The following is a 15,014-nucleotide window of genomic DNA, read 5'->3' on the forward strand; positions in this document are numbered from 1 at the left end:
ATATATTGTAAGTGACACCCAACATTTTGCACATGCAACACTTTATGATAGCGTAGGTACGGGACTGGAAATACAGTAAATTTGTTCTATATTTCCATGCATATGTTTTGCCATTCATATAGTACATAAGCATAGGAATGGCGGCCATTTTGAATAACAAAATGAGCTTTAAATGCTAAATGAACCTATATGAAATGAAAATTCGCTTGCAAATGCAGATGGAGTAACTCTAGGAACAGAAATGTACAAAGTTTGGTGGAATAATTGGTCATATAATGCACATTATTGTGTTTATCACGGCCGAATTAGCATATCTGGCGGCCATTTTGGATTTTTGCATTTTGTCGAAAATGCTCAAGGTTACGCGAGTGGCATCAATCGGATTTGGAATCAGCACCCTCGAATTGACAAGAAACCATCAAAAAACATTGTATATATCAAAAAACAAGGTTGGGTGCCTTCTAGCCTGGACTAAAAGATGAATCTAAGAAATCAAAAAGGAAATGCGAGGGGCTACTTACGTTCGCAGGAATATGTCCAGGGTTGAGATGGGTTGACTATCCGTTTCCAGCCGGAACAACATTCGGCAGGGTAGTATCCAACATATCTACACACTCCACGGGTTCTGGTGCGGGGGATGGTACCTCTCGTAGGGTACCTCCAGCCAGAACTTGACACCTGTGTCTGCGAATACGACACACCACGGTGATGAGTTCTCGTGTTATACGGTGACCTGACAGGGGTACGCGACTGTGTCAAGTGGTTCCTACCGGGGGTATTCCCTTGTGGGTATATTCTGCTGTTAACTCGGACGCTTGTTGATGACCTGACCGGGGTGTGGACCTGGGTCCTACCAGTGTTTGTCACCTGTGGTCGAAACACCACTGGGATCTGGCGCTGTGTTTGACCCCCTGTAGGGACACGCCCTCCTGGATACGTCCTAACCAGGGTTGGTCTTCCATTGGGCTGGTTCCTAACATGAACCTGTGGACTTAAAACGACGCCAATTTGTCCCGTTTGTCTTGACACCACACCCCCTTGAGACTGTGGTCTCGGTCCGATAACACCTGTCGTTTGTCTTCCCCTGATGGGAACTTGACCCCCTGGCACCACATACGTCCGTGACCCTGCGATGGTGGGTCTCCGAATCCCGTTGGTAATCACAACCTGAGATCCTGGAACTCCTGTCCTTGGCAATGAGTTATGTGCACTTGGGGCTGAATTTCTGTTCTGTCCACTGAGTGCTCCTTTTATGTCCGGATATTTAGTATCCAACGGGGCATGTATCTGCGTCCCTCTGGAGAAAAGAATAGAATTGAAGAAAAAAAAAGATTAAGTATCTTTTTCTGTGTTTTACCACAGCACATGCCCTATACCAAAACTGAATTATCTGTCTATGTCTTTTAATGCGCAACCCTCCATTAATGTTGTATAGAAAATTTGTTTGACAGCAGCGAATATAACACTAGCAAAGTTTGAAGTTGTTACTTGCTTTCGTGCGGAGAGTATACATTGCGTATGTTATTTCAACGCTGAACTCTCGCATGATCTTCTTTTATGTTAAATTCTGCACAAATTATGATGAAAATACAACTATGTAGAGAAAATTTAGAATATGTAACACAATACAAAAAGTAAGTAATGACTATAAGGTTTGGTAACACTTTGTAAGTTGTGTATGGATAGTTTCGCCTATGAACCGAACTTATTGACAGAATGGTCAGATATGAAATTTTAAAGCAAGCTTGAAAGCACGAAATCGTGTTCCGATTCCTAGAAAGTCGACACGCACCTATATACACACACACACGCACATACACACACACACACACACACACACACACATACACACACACAGAAAAAGCAAAATAATTGTCGTGTATTCAAACTTCTCTCCGGAATGAAGAACTAAAAATTGTCAGACGCCCACCATGGAATGAAGAGACCTTGTAATCACGGACTAAATTTAGCAAAGATGCAGCAAAATCCACCTGTCAGGTATCGGACGACGCGGATCTCCTATCCCGTCTATCCCCCGGGACAAGGTCGCCAGTCAGTCGGAGGAAATTTCAAATTTAAATCGAAGGTGCTCACGAATTTTGGTTATCTTGTGTGTAGGTTTCAGATCGCAGTTGTGGGAATTGATGCTAATTTTTCGGTAAATTCTACAGGCTTACGAAACATAGTTGCCATTATAACAATCCCCGAAGATCCCAACCCTTCGTCTTCAAGGCAAGGTTGCCAACTAATCAAACTGTGATCATTAACAGAGGGAAGGATGGTCAATTGATTTATTTAGCTTTATATTATTTCTTTGGCTTTTACTGAACTATATCAGTAAGGAAACCCATATTATGTAAAGATATGGGCATTCATTTCTTGTTTAAACGTTTTAATTTTGGTTCTATGATGTCATTTGTTGTCCTGTGTATTAACCTTTTCTTCTTATGTGGCAATAAGGGCGAAACATAAGACTGTCTTCACTGACTTCAGGCTCGAGGGCTCCAACAAAAATAATCTGTAAAGACATTGGTTGTAGCCGCGGCATAAAGTGTAAGCATAGGTTAGGTACCTTTATCTACGCATACGGATTGATTGGTGTAAGAGCCAGAAGCCTATTGATCTTGCAATACTGATGCAACACTAACTTTTGACAACACGTTGTAGGATAACAGTCAGTACATATAGATCCAACTCGTTCTAAATCGAGGACACACTTTAAGCAGTGTTAAGTTCGGCGGTTAATAATGAGAGTCGAATTGAAACCTGTCAGAGGATTTGGAATGACCACATTCAAGAGAGTGTGCTTCTCCGTTTAACCCTTCAAAGTTTTTATGTACTCTTTATACAATGCAGTAAGCATTTGTGTTGGCAAAGTTATATGCAGATGCATAGCACTACATGTCGGTACACTGTGCGTTCCTGAACTTCGACAGTGTCCTATGGAGAGTGTGGTTATCGTCACTGAATTGAATAGTAACGTGCTTTTCATATTTGAGATGTCACGTACGACACAGCCCGATGTACAGCAGCCCGAAGGATATTTTCTGAGCTTGTTATTCTCTAATAGAATATCTTAAATCATAGTTTAATATGACAGACATGTCATAATGGCATTCCATCCCTGCTTTCTACAAATAAACACACTTTATCGGACGATCGAGATAGATGTTAAGGAGACATTTAAACCGTCTGGAAACTGTACCGTGCGATAAACACTACAACCATATGACATTCTTTTCATTCCTGTATTTCAAGAGGTACTACTGAGTAGGCGGACATATCTTTAACTCAAAGACTAAAACGAAAGTAAATGATAACTTCTTTGCATCAAGATTTGTCTTATCTTTTCAATATGATAAACATACTTTGTATCTAATATCCCCTGCAAGCTATTATACGAGCTTGACAGAGACGGTTTCAAAATGAGAGGTCTTCCAAGCTCCCAAGTTTTGTAGTCATGTTTGAGAGTTTAGTAGACCATAGTAATCATTATCCTCACTTCACCTGGTAATAGTTTGGAACACCTTCTGAGACAAAACATGTGGTTTCAATGCTAGAATTCCCTAATATCCTGTCACATATAGTGATTGTACAACATCCTGTCTGCCGACGGGGTCAAAATAACACCTTTCCCTTTAGCCTCTGTCATGATTCCATGCTAACCAGACATCTAAGAATAACAGCGAGCATGAATGGATGATTTGACGTGAGATGTAGGAAGCTGTGGGTCACTAATGCGTGTTTTTCACAGGATTTCCAGGTATTAGACTTGAAAGCAGTGTAAATACTTCCCAAAAGCCATGGCGATATGGCGGGACTGCGATACCTGTCGCATTGGATACACCTGTGCATGTGGGCGGAGCCATACTTCGATCGTTATACTGCAAGATCGCAGGAAGGAAACATTACCTTAACAGGGTTGTTTCATTCTCTTCTCCAGTATGAATGGTGTGGGATTTACATGTCGTGTTCTTAAATCAAACAAACAATTAACTTACGATACACAGACACCACGTTGATATTATTTAGCGTGCTTACGAGTCTTCCTAACAGTCCTCATCTCCATAGCAACCGGATTCGCGCCACGCGGCTACGCCATTCCTCTTGACTGACAATTTGTGTTTCAACATTTCATTTTTGAGCGCGTAAACAGGAACGTCTGCCAAATCGTTGGGCCCAAAGTTCAGTCTAAACAAAGAGCTCGTAGAGCAAACCATTGCATGACATTCTTCATGCATTCTTTTCAGGATGATTGACGCGGTTGACATGAACTCGGAAATCTTTCTCATTGTGTAACCATGGTGATCAACAATCGTTGACATTTTATCACGTCTGGGAATTAACAAACGATAGTCCCGGGATCCCACGCAATGTCAATGTAAGCTAACAAAGTAGAAATAAAAACGTTTATTTATACGACTGAAAAACACCAATGAATGTTTATCAAAGTCATAGAGAATCAGCAGTTTCAGCTGCAGTATGTTTCTACAGCGCTTAGAAATATTGTAATAAGCGCTTAACAAATGATATTGATCATTATTGTTATTATGTGGAACAAGTATGAGAAGTAGTTTGGTCATTTGCGAATAGAATACTAAGGGGCCCCATGAGGGCCAACATGAGATTCTACCATAATCTAAGAAAATTTCTGATAAACTTGTTGCAATATGATAAAGGAAAACGATGAGAATACAAATGAAATTATTGAAGCAAGCATTTGAAAATTAAATACATGTACATTGTATTAATATTGTAAGAGAAAGAGAGAGGGAGGGGGAGGGAAAGAGAGGAAGTCGTGTGAATAAGAAAATCCCGAAGTCATTCGTCACCAACGATCTCTGTAAATGACAATAATCGTGCCGTCATTTTTCTCTCTCTTGCGGCGCGCGCGGGATATTAGGCCCTGTGCACAACGATATTTCCAATGGATTTATGTATACACGTTTAAGCATTATACGTGTATTTGTCTCTCAGGATGTGTAAAGGCGAAATCAGGTTAACACACCTGAAATATTCCTTCGGAGAAAGTAAGGATTTAAGGTATTTAACCAAAGATATTTTGTATTTCTGTTTATAAAAAAAAAAAAAAAAAAAAAATCAGGGCCTACACATGAGCGAAAAGTATCATCTACCTTTTGATTTTTGTTACATTTCTTTTTAAATTCGGGAATTATTCGCGTGTGTGTAGTAGACCTTACGCTATTAAAATCGGGTAGAAGACAAAACCACTCAGGACAAGTATGCAAGTGCTTTTCGATCTATGGAGAGTTACTGCAAAGGCCAACATGCCACGTATCGGTCAACGAAAACACGCTTTGTGATTCACTCTTTCATTTTACACCAGGGTAAGTTGGTTGTAAACGACGTAGAATTGAACCAGGTGGAACATATAAAATTCCTTGGTCTCTATATTGATTGTAAGTTGACAAGGAAAGTTCATGTTGATTCTTTGCGTAAATTATTATCAAAAAATGTAGGTGTTATGTATAAGTTAAAACAGTTTTTTCCTAAATATGTTCTGCATTCATTGTATTCTACTCTATTTTTGCCTTATATAGGTTATGGAATCCTGGCATGGGGAAACTGCTGTACAACTAGACTTAATTCTTTATTATTGATACAGAAAAGAGCTATACGGATAATTAACTTCGCCACATTTTTCGAACACACTAATGTCTTATTCTTTTCCAGTAGAACACTTAAGATCCAGGATTTATATCATTTTAATATCGGGTCATTTATGTATCAATTAAACTCAGGTGGTCTCCCTGATGTGTTTTCTTCGATGTTTATCAAAAATACTGAAGTTCATTCTTACCCTACTAGACAAAAAGATTCTTTTCATCTTTCTCCTGTACGAACCGTATCTGCTTTAAAAACAATAACCACTACAGGACCTAAATTTTGGAATGAGTTGGATAGAGAAATAATCCAATCTCAGTCTCTTTATTCATTTAAACATAAACTTAAACTAGTTTTTCTGAATTCATATCTATAGCTATTCTTCAATCCTCCTCGATATTCTCTGTTCATACTTCACATTACTGACATTATCGATTATGTAACATGTGCCTCGCTCGTGATTTCTGTATTATCTCCTGAACTTCCTTTGTACACATTTGGTATCTCTGCTATTGTACACTGCATCTGTCTTGTACCTCGCTCGGGTGATCACGCAACACTCAAGAAGTCTGTGCCGCGGACATTGTTTTCATTGTTTTCTTTTTTCTTTTTCTTTTTACTTTTTGGCTTTTATATTTCTCCAATTCAGAAATTGTCATTCCTTTAATTACATACCCAAGTAAGAAATAATCTCACATCCGCATCTGGGAATCTACACCCTACAAGCAATGCTTCTATGTAGATTCCTCATATTTCACATGTTTTATTGTCTTATAAGCTGTACGTGACAATTCATCCAGGCTTTTGTATCGTGATGTCTATGTTTTATGTATTTGTTGAAATGTGGAATATGGAACAATAAAAAACAAAACAAAAACCAGAGTTTGAGGATGTGACTACAGCGCCTCCAGTCTGTGTCAGTGTGAGACGAAAAGTGGCGTGTGGCAGCTGGACACATCAAGGGCTACCTAGCCTGGCCTTATCCAGAATGATGGACTGGATTTTGTTACAAACTTTGACACGCCATGAGATGAATTGTGCCAGACGAAGCCAAACAGCCAGACCGGAAAAAAATAAGGTCTTCTAAGGAAATATGCAATCGTGTAAAAATTGGAATAATCAAGGATGGTGAATTCCAAACCTCACGGCGGCATAAAAATTACGTGTTCGTGGCCGAGAAAAGCATACGTCAAGGTAAATGTTTTTCCGGTAATAGGCAGGTTTGAGGTGATGTTGCATAGGTAAGCAAGAAAGGATGTTATAATCACTTTCAAAAAGTTCTTCGTAGGAGGGACATCGTTGTCAAATCAAAACGTTCTCCTGACCATCGTAGTAGCTAAGAAATATCGTTGGTAATTTCCGTATGAATCTACAGCTATCGTTAGGCTTCGGGAAAAGAGACGTTGATAGAAAAAAGATTGAACTTAAACTTGTAAGACGATGACATCATCAATTCCACACTTTTCTAGTTTGTCTAGTGTGGTGGGGATAAGTATCATTGCTGTAAGAAAGAACTGTAGGCCTATAACTTCAAAATCGCCTGTCACATAATTTCATGCTAATTTTTAGTTGATCTTAATATGGAGTGAAATTTAATTTTACTCCCAAGACACACTGCAAGACAAGGAGTGTATAACAGTTTGTATGTAAAAGTCGTTTGTAGACGTGTTCCTTCATGTATAGTGTCATTTAATAAAGTGATGGAAGACATGGACGGAAGAAAACATTCTTATCTCAGGGAACAAAGAGAAACTTGAATTACACAAAGTGAAAATACCTTTAAAGACCCTTCTGCGAAGTTTGATCCCGGAAAAAAAAAAATCTTCCTTAAAGATTCAAAGACTGCCATCAATAAAGATTCAGGTGATATCCATAGTAACCATGAATACCAAATACCTTGCATTATAAGTTAAACCTTCTTTAACCATGTTAACACGCGACTCAAGAAGGAAATACGAAAAGGCGGAGGGACGTCGGCTTTGTGGTTTAAGTGGGACCAAAGTCTTCTGTGGAGATGGGAGAGATTTGTCTGTGGTCATGGTTCCATGTTCTATCAGAGTAGCTATGTCAGATTTCCTGACATCAGCATCACGTACATCATGAGTGCGCCCCCTGAGGTTTGAAATCGAAAGGAGATACCGTCACTCCTGACTGGTTCTCCTCTTCTGAATCTTGGCGGTAAGGGGAAAGTATACATACGTTGCATCTCGCATTAGGATTTGTAAATATGCCAGCGTTTGCGAGATCATGGAGCTACTATAATGGCAAGATTCCGATTGTTTGCCAATATCTGCTGTTCTTAGCTGTTCTTGAGCTCCAAGGGTAAGAGTTGAAAAGTCAGCGATATTCTGTAAGAGGAATAATGCACAATGGGGCTTAGTTTGCAAATGCTGTGATGACAAGTAGTATTGAGTATAGGCGGGGGGATTGTGGTTTGAGGCTCAGCCCAGTGAAACACGGACTATTATTTGTCTTAATGTGACATTCCGATGTCAAACAAACCTGTGGGTCACATCGATTTCAGTCATGTCTCCCTCTCGAACCGTCTATTTTGACACACAACTTGACTGCTGACGTCATGCATCATTCATGATACGAATGCTGATGAACCCCTCCTCCGGGGAGGAAGGGTAATGGCGTCTGTAACCCTCGGGGTGGTTCCCCGAAGTTTGATTTGATCAACCCGGCATTCCTCAAACCTCGAAGGGTTCAGCCTTCCTCGTGGATAGCAGGGAGGGATCACAACACGAGTAAACTTGGAACGAAAATTCTCTTTCCTTCTCTTCTTCTATCCCTCCCCCCCCCCCTTTCTCTCTCCCTCTCAAAACACCAAAAATACATAGATATACACAAACATACACACAAACACACAGTGTAGTGGTAAATAAAAACAAAAACCACATTTCAATACTCATACATACACATACACAAAGATAAAGATGATAACAAATCACATGATGAAGATTTCATCTTCATGAATTCTAAGTCATTAGTTCATTACTGCTGCAGAATGAGATCGCTCTGACTTCCTTGAATGAAAAAAAAAATGAATAAAATCTAGAGTTTTTTTGCCACTGCGCATTTTAGTGAATTTATATAATACTATGATATTACCACATATTTCATATTGTATTTCTGCATGGGGGAAATGTGCAATGTATTTATTGAATAAAGTATATATCTTGCAAAAGCGTGCAATCCGTGTTATAACAAATTCATCTTTTTTTAACATCTACTGATTTTCTTTTTAAGAAGTTGAATATGCTCAAAGTAAATGATGTCTATTTGTTTCAAGTAGCCAGTTTTATGTAAACACTCTAACGGTTATCTACCTCAAATTTTCAGCAGTTACTTCGCTTTTAATAGATCTATAAATTTTTATGAAACCCGAAATTCGTGCAATATGTATGTTCCATTTTATCGATGTAAAATATCAAGAAATAGTATAGGATTTTTAGGTCCAAAATTGTGGAACAGTTTAAACATTGATTTAAAACAAAGTCCATCTTTTGCATCATTCAGAAGAAAATATAAGTTACAGCTTATTTCAAATTATTGTATAAATGTGTAGTCCTATCTGGCTAAGTGCTACATAATGTCCTGTTTTGTAGACTGTTTTCGTTTTGTAATTGTTTTATTTTGTCCTCTGTAAGTGCATATAGTACTTGTTATTGTTTTATGTGCTTGTTGTTAATAATTCTGTAACGCTTCAATTGATAACTGTTAATCATGATATCATTTTAAATGACTCTCTTTTTCTTCATTTTGTCTATGGGGTTCGGCCTCGAAAGGTCAATAGCCTATTGCTGTTCCCCTCCACACTCGCCACATATCCTGAGTCACAAACTTTGATTTTTATACATGCGCATTATTTTGTTAATGAATGTTTTTTCTGTGTGTACATTTTGTTATGCTCACATAAAATCACGTTGATTTCATTTTTCTTTTTTTATGAGATGTGGAAAATAAATTTGAAACTTGAAACTTGAAACTTAACGTTTGTTATTTAGTTATCATTATCATCATCATCATCATTATTATTATTATTATTATTATTATTATTATCATTATCATTATCATTATATTACTATCATCATCATTATTATCATTGTTATTATCATTCTCATCATCATTACTAGTTTAACAATGGTTTAACATTCTATTGCTAATTTTTGTTTTTATAATATTGTCCTTGTCTTTGTATCACTGATTTTCTTGAGATGCAGTTTCCTTCTTGGATATGAGAGAAAATTGTAAGGAGAACAGGATAAAAAGCAGAAGACATGATTGAAAGATCACCATGAATAATCATGTAGTTCATCGTATTCGTCACTTATCCTGAAAATTGGTCATTTCGTGAATCAGCCATGCATGCGATGAATTCTCAAATCTCTTGGCACTGTACCTATACCACCTGTGGAGGTACATCACAAAAGTGACGTATATTCGTCACTTATCTCCATGACAACGAGTAATATCAGCGCGGATAGGTAGTGTATCAGAGATTTTGTTTTACCCTGATTTTAACACATAAGATTCCGACTAAGTGTGTGCGCGAATCATGAAATTGAACTACAAAATCATATTTACACTTTAGTTTTGAACAGGGCCTATCCTCATTTTTTTTTTCTAGGTTTGGATATTCACTATACTACAGTAATGCGATCTTTCCATGCATTGCCAGATAAGATCGAGGATTAATCATGGGGGAAGTGGCGAAATAACACCCGATCATACTGCAATGAAAATCCGAACAAGAAAAGGAAGTAGCAAATGTTACAAAAGAAGAAGACGCGTAGAATGACTATCATAGATAGATTGGATCACTTGATATACTCGTGCGATCGTATCAATGTTCCCATCTCCAGCTTGTCCCAGTCCCGGAAATCAGTTACTGTCCCGAAGCAGAGTGCTGACATTCTGAGATGCTCGGGCATCCGACTTGTTTTCATGACATTTCCACAATTAGTCAGTCCCACGCAAGGACTTTCTCGTCATCAGCCAGCAGCAGTTTTCTTCCTTTTCTCTCTTCGTATCTCTCCCTCTCTCTTTTCTTTCACATTCTTTCTTTCTATCTCTCTCTCTCTTTCTATTTCTTTCTACTACTTCTCCGTCTGCTATCTCTCTCTATCTTCTTCTTTCTTCCTGTTTGCTTTCCTTTAGTCTTTATTCCTTCCCTGTTTTTTTCTTCCTCCTAATATTCTTCCTTCTTTCTTTGTATGATATGAACCGGGCTTTTCGGAGAAATTGCCCCAACATTCTGTCTTTCACACGGTCCATGAACCTTATAGGAATACAGACGGCTTCCAGATCGTTTTCTCGCACACCGAGCACAGATCAGTGAAGATCTAAATCCACTTTTCATTTTTCTGGGGTTTCTTGTGAGAGTTGCAAAGAGGGTATAGTACCCGCAAAATACGCAGCGCACACTTTTATCCTAAGTCAGTCAGAGAAATAGCCAGATTGGCGCCACTATTACAAACCTTGTCATTCATATTGCTTCTTGTCTGTCGGCTCAGTCTTACATCTTGTACATGCTGAGCTTCCATCAACTCTCATTGGACGAAGACAAATGATAAGGCCCCGATAATGTTACCTTCCGAGACAAAGCTCGCGTGCGGAGCTATAGGCAGTTTGATTAGTGCAACACACTGGCTAAATACTTAGTTATCTATAACTGATACAAATTAAATGATAGTACATTGTGTAAAACTGGACATCTGCACATTAAATTGCGATAGTCAAATTTGAAATGTGCACGTAAACGAACGAGTATGAAAGACACGAGAATTCTTCATACTATTTGCTTTGTTTGGTTTGATCTGTCTTGGTATTATTGTGGTATAGTTTGGTTTTCTATTTTTTCTCCCGGTGTACGAGGGCAGAAAGTTCAGGTTTATGCGTGCCAACAACCAAACAATTGTAAGCCACCCTGGAACTTTTAACACCTCCTTCATTTTGTTCTCGTATTCTAACTCCACCTGTTCGGGTGCAGCGCGTTTCCACTTGACACCATTCAGGTGTGTCGATTAATCATCCAAGCTACGAAAGTTCATTTTTCATTGTTGGTCGCCCAAGCAGTTCTATGGGAATGGAAAACCACAACTTTTAATCGCCCGGGGGCAGAACTACGTTTATGAGGGAGGAAAGACACAAATGTATGTGTTACATGTAGGTGACTGAGGAGAGGATGTATGTGTACGCATGTTTGTATAATATTGGGATACGTTTATGTTATTGGAGGGTGGTTAGCCTACTTCCTTTAATACGGGACACATCAGATATCTGAGAATGTTGGAAGACGAAACTGGCTGGAACCTGTAGTCATGGTAATTCATTTTTTATAGTAGTAGTAATAGTAAAAGTAGAAGGTATTATAGTAGAGGTAGAAATAGTAGTAGTAGTGTACAACATGATAGTAGTAGCAGCAGCAAGTCGTGGAAGTATATATTAGCAGCGGAAGTGATAACGTCGAAGTTGCAGTAGTAATGCAGTAATAAGGATTAAGCATGTAGCAGTCACATGTTGTTCTAAAATTTTTAAGTATGGGATTACAAGCTGCCCTACATGAATTCTCTCAGATATTAAATTAGGCTTACACACGTCACCTGCATCCTGGATGGGATACTGGTCTGTGATCAGCTTCCAGCTGAGAGGTGAACAACCAGACCCCCTTTGTGAAATTACTCCAGCTGAGATTTAAAAAAAAAACTATTACAAATGTATCCACGCTCTTCGTCCCATATGTCACTGAATTGGATACCTACAGGTTCGGGTAGTTCTTGAAAGGTAAATGAAATATTCATGCTCACTGGGGCTTCTCGTAGTGTGTGTAAATTTGTCTACAAGACAAGTATGCGAGGATCAAGACAAAAGTTACTGAAAAACAGGTAAATAGTCATATACATGGAGTGGAAGCGACTTTGAACTCTATAGACAGTGACCCAAACACTTAGAAGAGAATCTCAGGAATACAATCATTTGGTATTTGTGCAAACTAAAATACATTTCAGTCCTTCATTCTGAATGGCAGTGCGTAGTCCGACCCATCGGCTTGACTGGGATCATTGAGAATAGATAGCAGATCAGGGGAAAGAGTTGAGTAGAATGCCGCTTTTTAGAATGACAAGAAAACGCCCATAGCAGCGGTGTCCACTGCGTTCATGTGTACAGCAGAGAGGCATGGTGTAACGTATGTGTATGTAGCAAGAAGCGCTCGATGGCGTGGCATCTCTTTGGTCTCACGAACGGATCATTTTGACATCATGAGTAAATGCATGGCTCCTCTTTTAAACTTACGCAAAACAAGCTTGCTTTTAAGTAGTTTCCATCATATTTCTTTAGCATTTATACTTTAGATTAACAGATTTAAACTTTCACATTATTATTGACCACCATGTCCTATATGTTTGCAATGTTCTATTGTGTATCCTAGCTGGATCTCATGTGTAATTTTACTCTATCATATTTGATACATTTTCATTGAGAAATATGAAAATATATTGAAATTGAAATCAAAATTGAAATTAATCACTTTAGGCAAGCCATAGTTACAGAGATACAAATTCCTGTATTACACAAGGTGCTAATAATGGGGAAAAATCTTGCCGAATGTAAAAGTTACAAGTCGCTTGATGTGAACTTTAGCAAGCCTTGATTTGGATAAAAGAGTGTCTAGGTTGGCAGTCATGAAATTGCCCTAAGTCTTGATGCGTACTGAGGCTGACATCAATTATGTCATAAACATTCCTGGGGAAAATTGTCCTTCTTATCAAATTCATAGCTTTACAACATCAGTTCTAAAGTGTTTCTTTAACGACAGAAAATAAGTTAAATTATATTTTTACAGCACTGGAGTATAGTACATAACTACATTATTCAGACACTCCTCTTTTTTGCATTTAAATCAAATGTTGGATAAATACAAAAACGTTCAGGAGTTAGTGCAGCAACTCAGCATAATCATGCATCAATGATAATTGAAGCTATTATGATTTATCAAACATCTATAGAGATTATGTTAGCATTGCATACGTACCTTGATGCCACCAGGGTAAAACACCAGACATTACACAAAGTCCGGAAAATAAGTGATAATTCCATTTTTCCGAGAGCTGCTCCTCACCAGTAATAGAGCACCACAGGAACAATATCAACCAAAAGATACTATCCAATCTGGTCTTGCTGCTTTCACCAGCACCCCAGCTTTGAGGCCTTGTAAGTAATAAAAAGCAGGGATTCCTCGAGAGATGAGAACAAGAGTTCCTATTTGGCGGGAGATGGCATTAGCATTGAGGACGGACGTCTGCCGATCTCGTGCGGGAAGTTCTCCCCCAAACTTTGTTGACAGGCTCTTCCGAAACTGTCAGTGATTCTCTTCTTTCCTCCACAGGCCCACAACTAGGAACTATGCCCAGAGTAACGCCAACATCGTTTTCACTTTCGATACTTGAGGTATGCCTCCATGTCTATCGCTGTCATGGAAATCATTTAGAAACCGGATTCCATCTATTGATAGCAGTTGCATCCACCTGCAACTAGACCGACAAAGTCCACAATGAGGTATATTCGCTAGGTGGTTTATTCCAATGGTATGTCCGCTTGACGGCTCCGTCGATACCAACGTACTGGTAGACGAGGTAGGCAAAGATTGGGCAGGATTCTTCTTACTGAAAGTTCATGCGATTTCCAGAAGTATGGACAGGGAGATGAGTAACACTCCCAAGCACGTGAGAAAGAGAAAATTTCAAACACGGTCGTACTCTTTGATCCACAATGCAATAATCCGACAAGAAATATTTCCGAAAGTGTCTAAGGAAAAAAGTTAAGAAAATATATATACGACCTTTATTTTCGAAGGTAAAAGAAGTAGCACTCTTGCATGAGCGGAGTTGCGTCCCCATTGAGCACAAGTGCTAAACTAAACTGGACCGCTGGTTCGCATTCTCGGTGACAGGGAATCAAAGTTCGTTGGCGTGCGAACGGTCCAGGCAAACACGAAGTGCGGAACGGGCTCCGACTGCAAGGAGAATGAGATGACGTCACCCAATTATTGGCCAATCACTGCCCTTGCAAATGTTGTCCTCTACAAAAACTTCTCGTAAACTATTTCTCCCCCATCCGCGCGCAACATAACATCACGCACTGTTCTGTCTTGAAGAAAACAGAAATGAAGGAAATGAAACAGAAGGAGAAAGGGAGACTTGAAATAAAGAGTATAAGAAGTCGATAGATGAATGGATTAGATACAGCCATAGACGTGTGCTTGTGTATTGTCTGTGTCTGTAAAGAGAAAAGACCTGCAGTATATGAATATGGCCACCTTGAACTGACTGTTCGCGCTGCTTAACCAAACATCGGCCTGGCGATTTGAAGGTTTTGTTCAGAAG

At 39.0% G+C, this 15,014-nt stretch overlaps 1 protein-coding gene across 1 annotated transcript; it reads right to left on the reverse strand.

Moving 5' to 3' along the window:
- Positions 1-513: 513 nt before the first annotated feature.
- On the reverse strand, positions 514-14,516 carry LOC139744546 (uncharacterized). The gene is made up of 2 exons (XM_071654977.1): positions 13,664-14,516; positions 514-1,297 (listed from the first exon to the last, which is right to left on the reverse strand). Exons 1-2 carry the CDS (start codon positions 13,726-13,728, stop codon positions 514-516), a joined length of 849 nt encoding a protein of 282 aa, XP_071511078.1. The 5' UTR covers positions 13,729-14,516.
- Between the last annotated feature and the right edge of the window lie 498 nt (positions 14,517-15,014).

Source organism: Diadema antillarum, unplaced genomic scaffold (genome assembly GCF_040938485.1).
Source record: "Diadema antillarum isolate AM-2024a unplaced genomic scaffold, OU_Dant_1.0 seq00001187_RagTag, whole genome shotgun sequence".
Classification (NCBI taxonomy): domain Eukaryota; kingdom Metazoa; phylum Echinodermata; class Echinoidea; order Diadematoida; family Diadematidae; genus Diadema; species Diadema antillarum.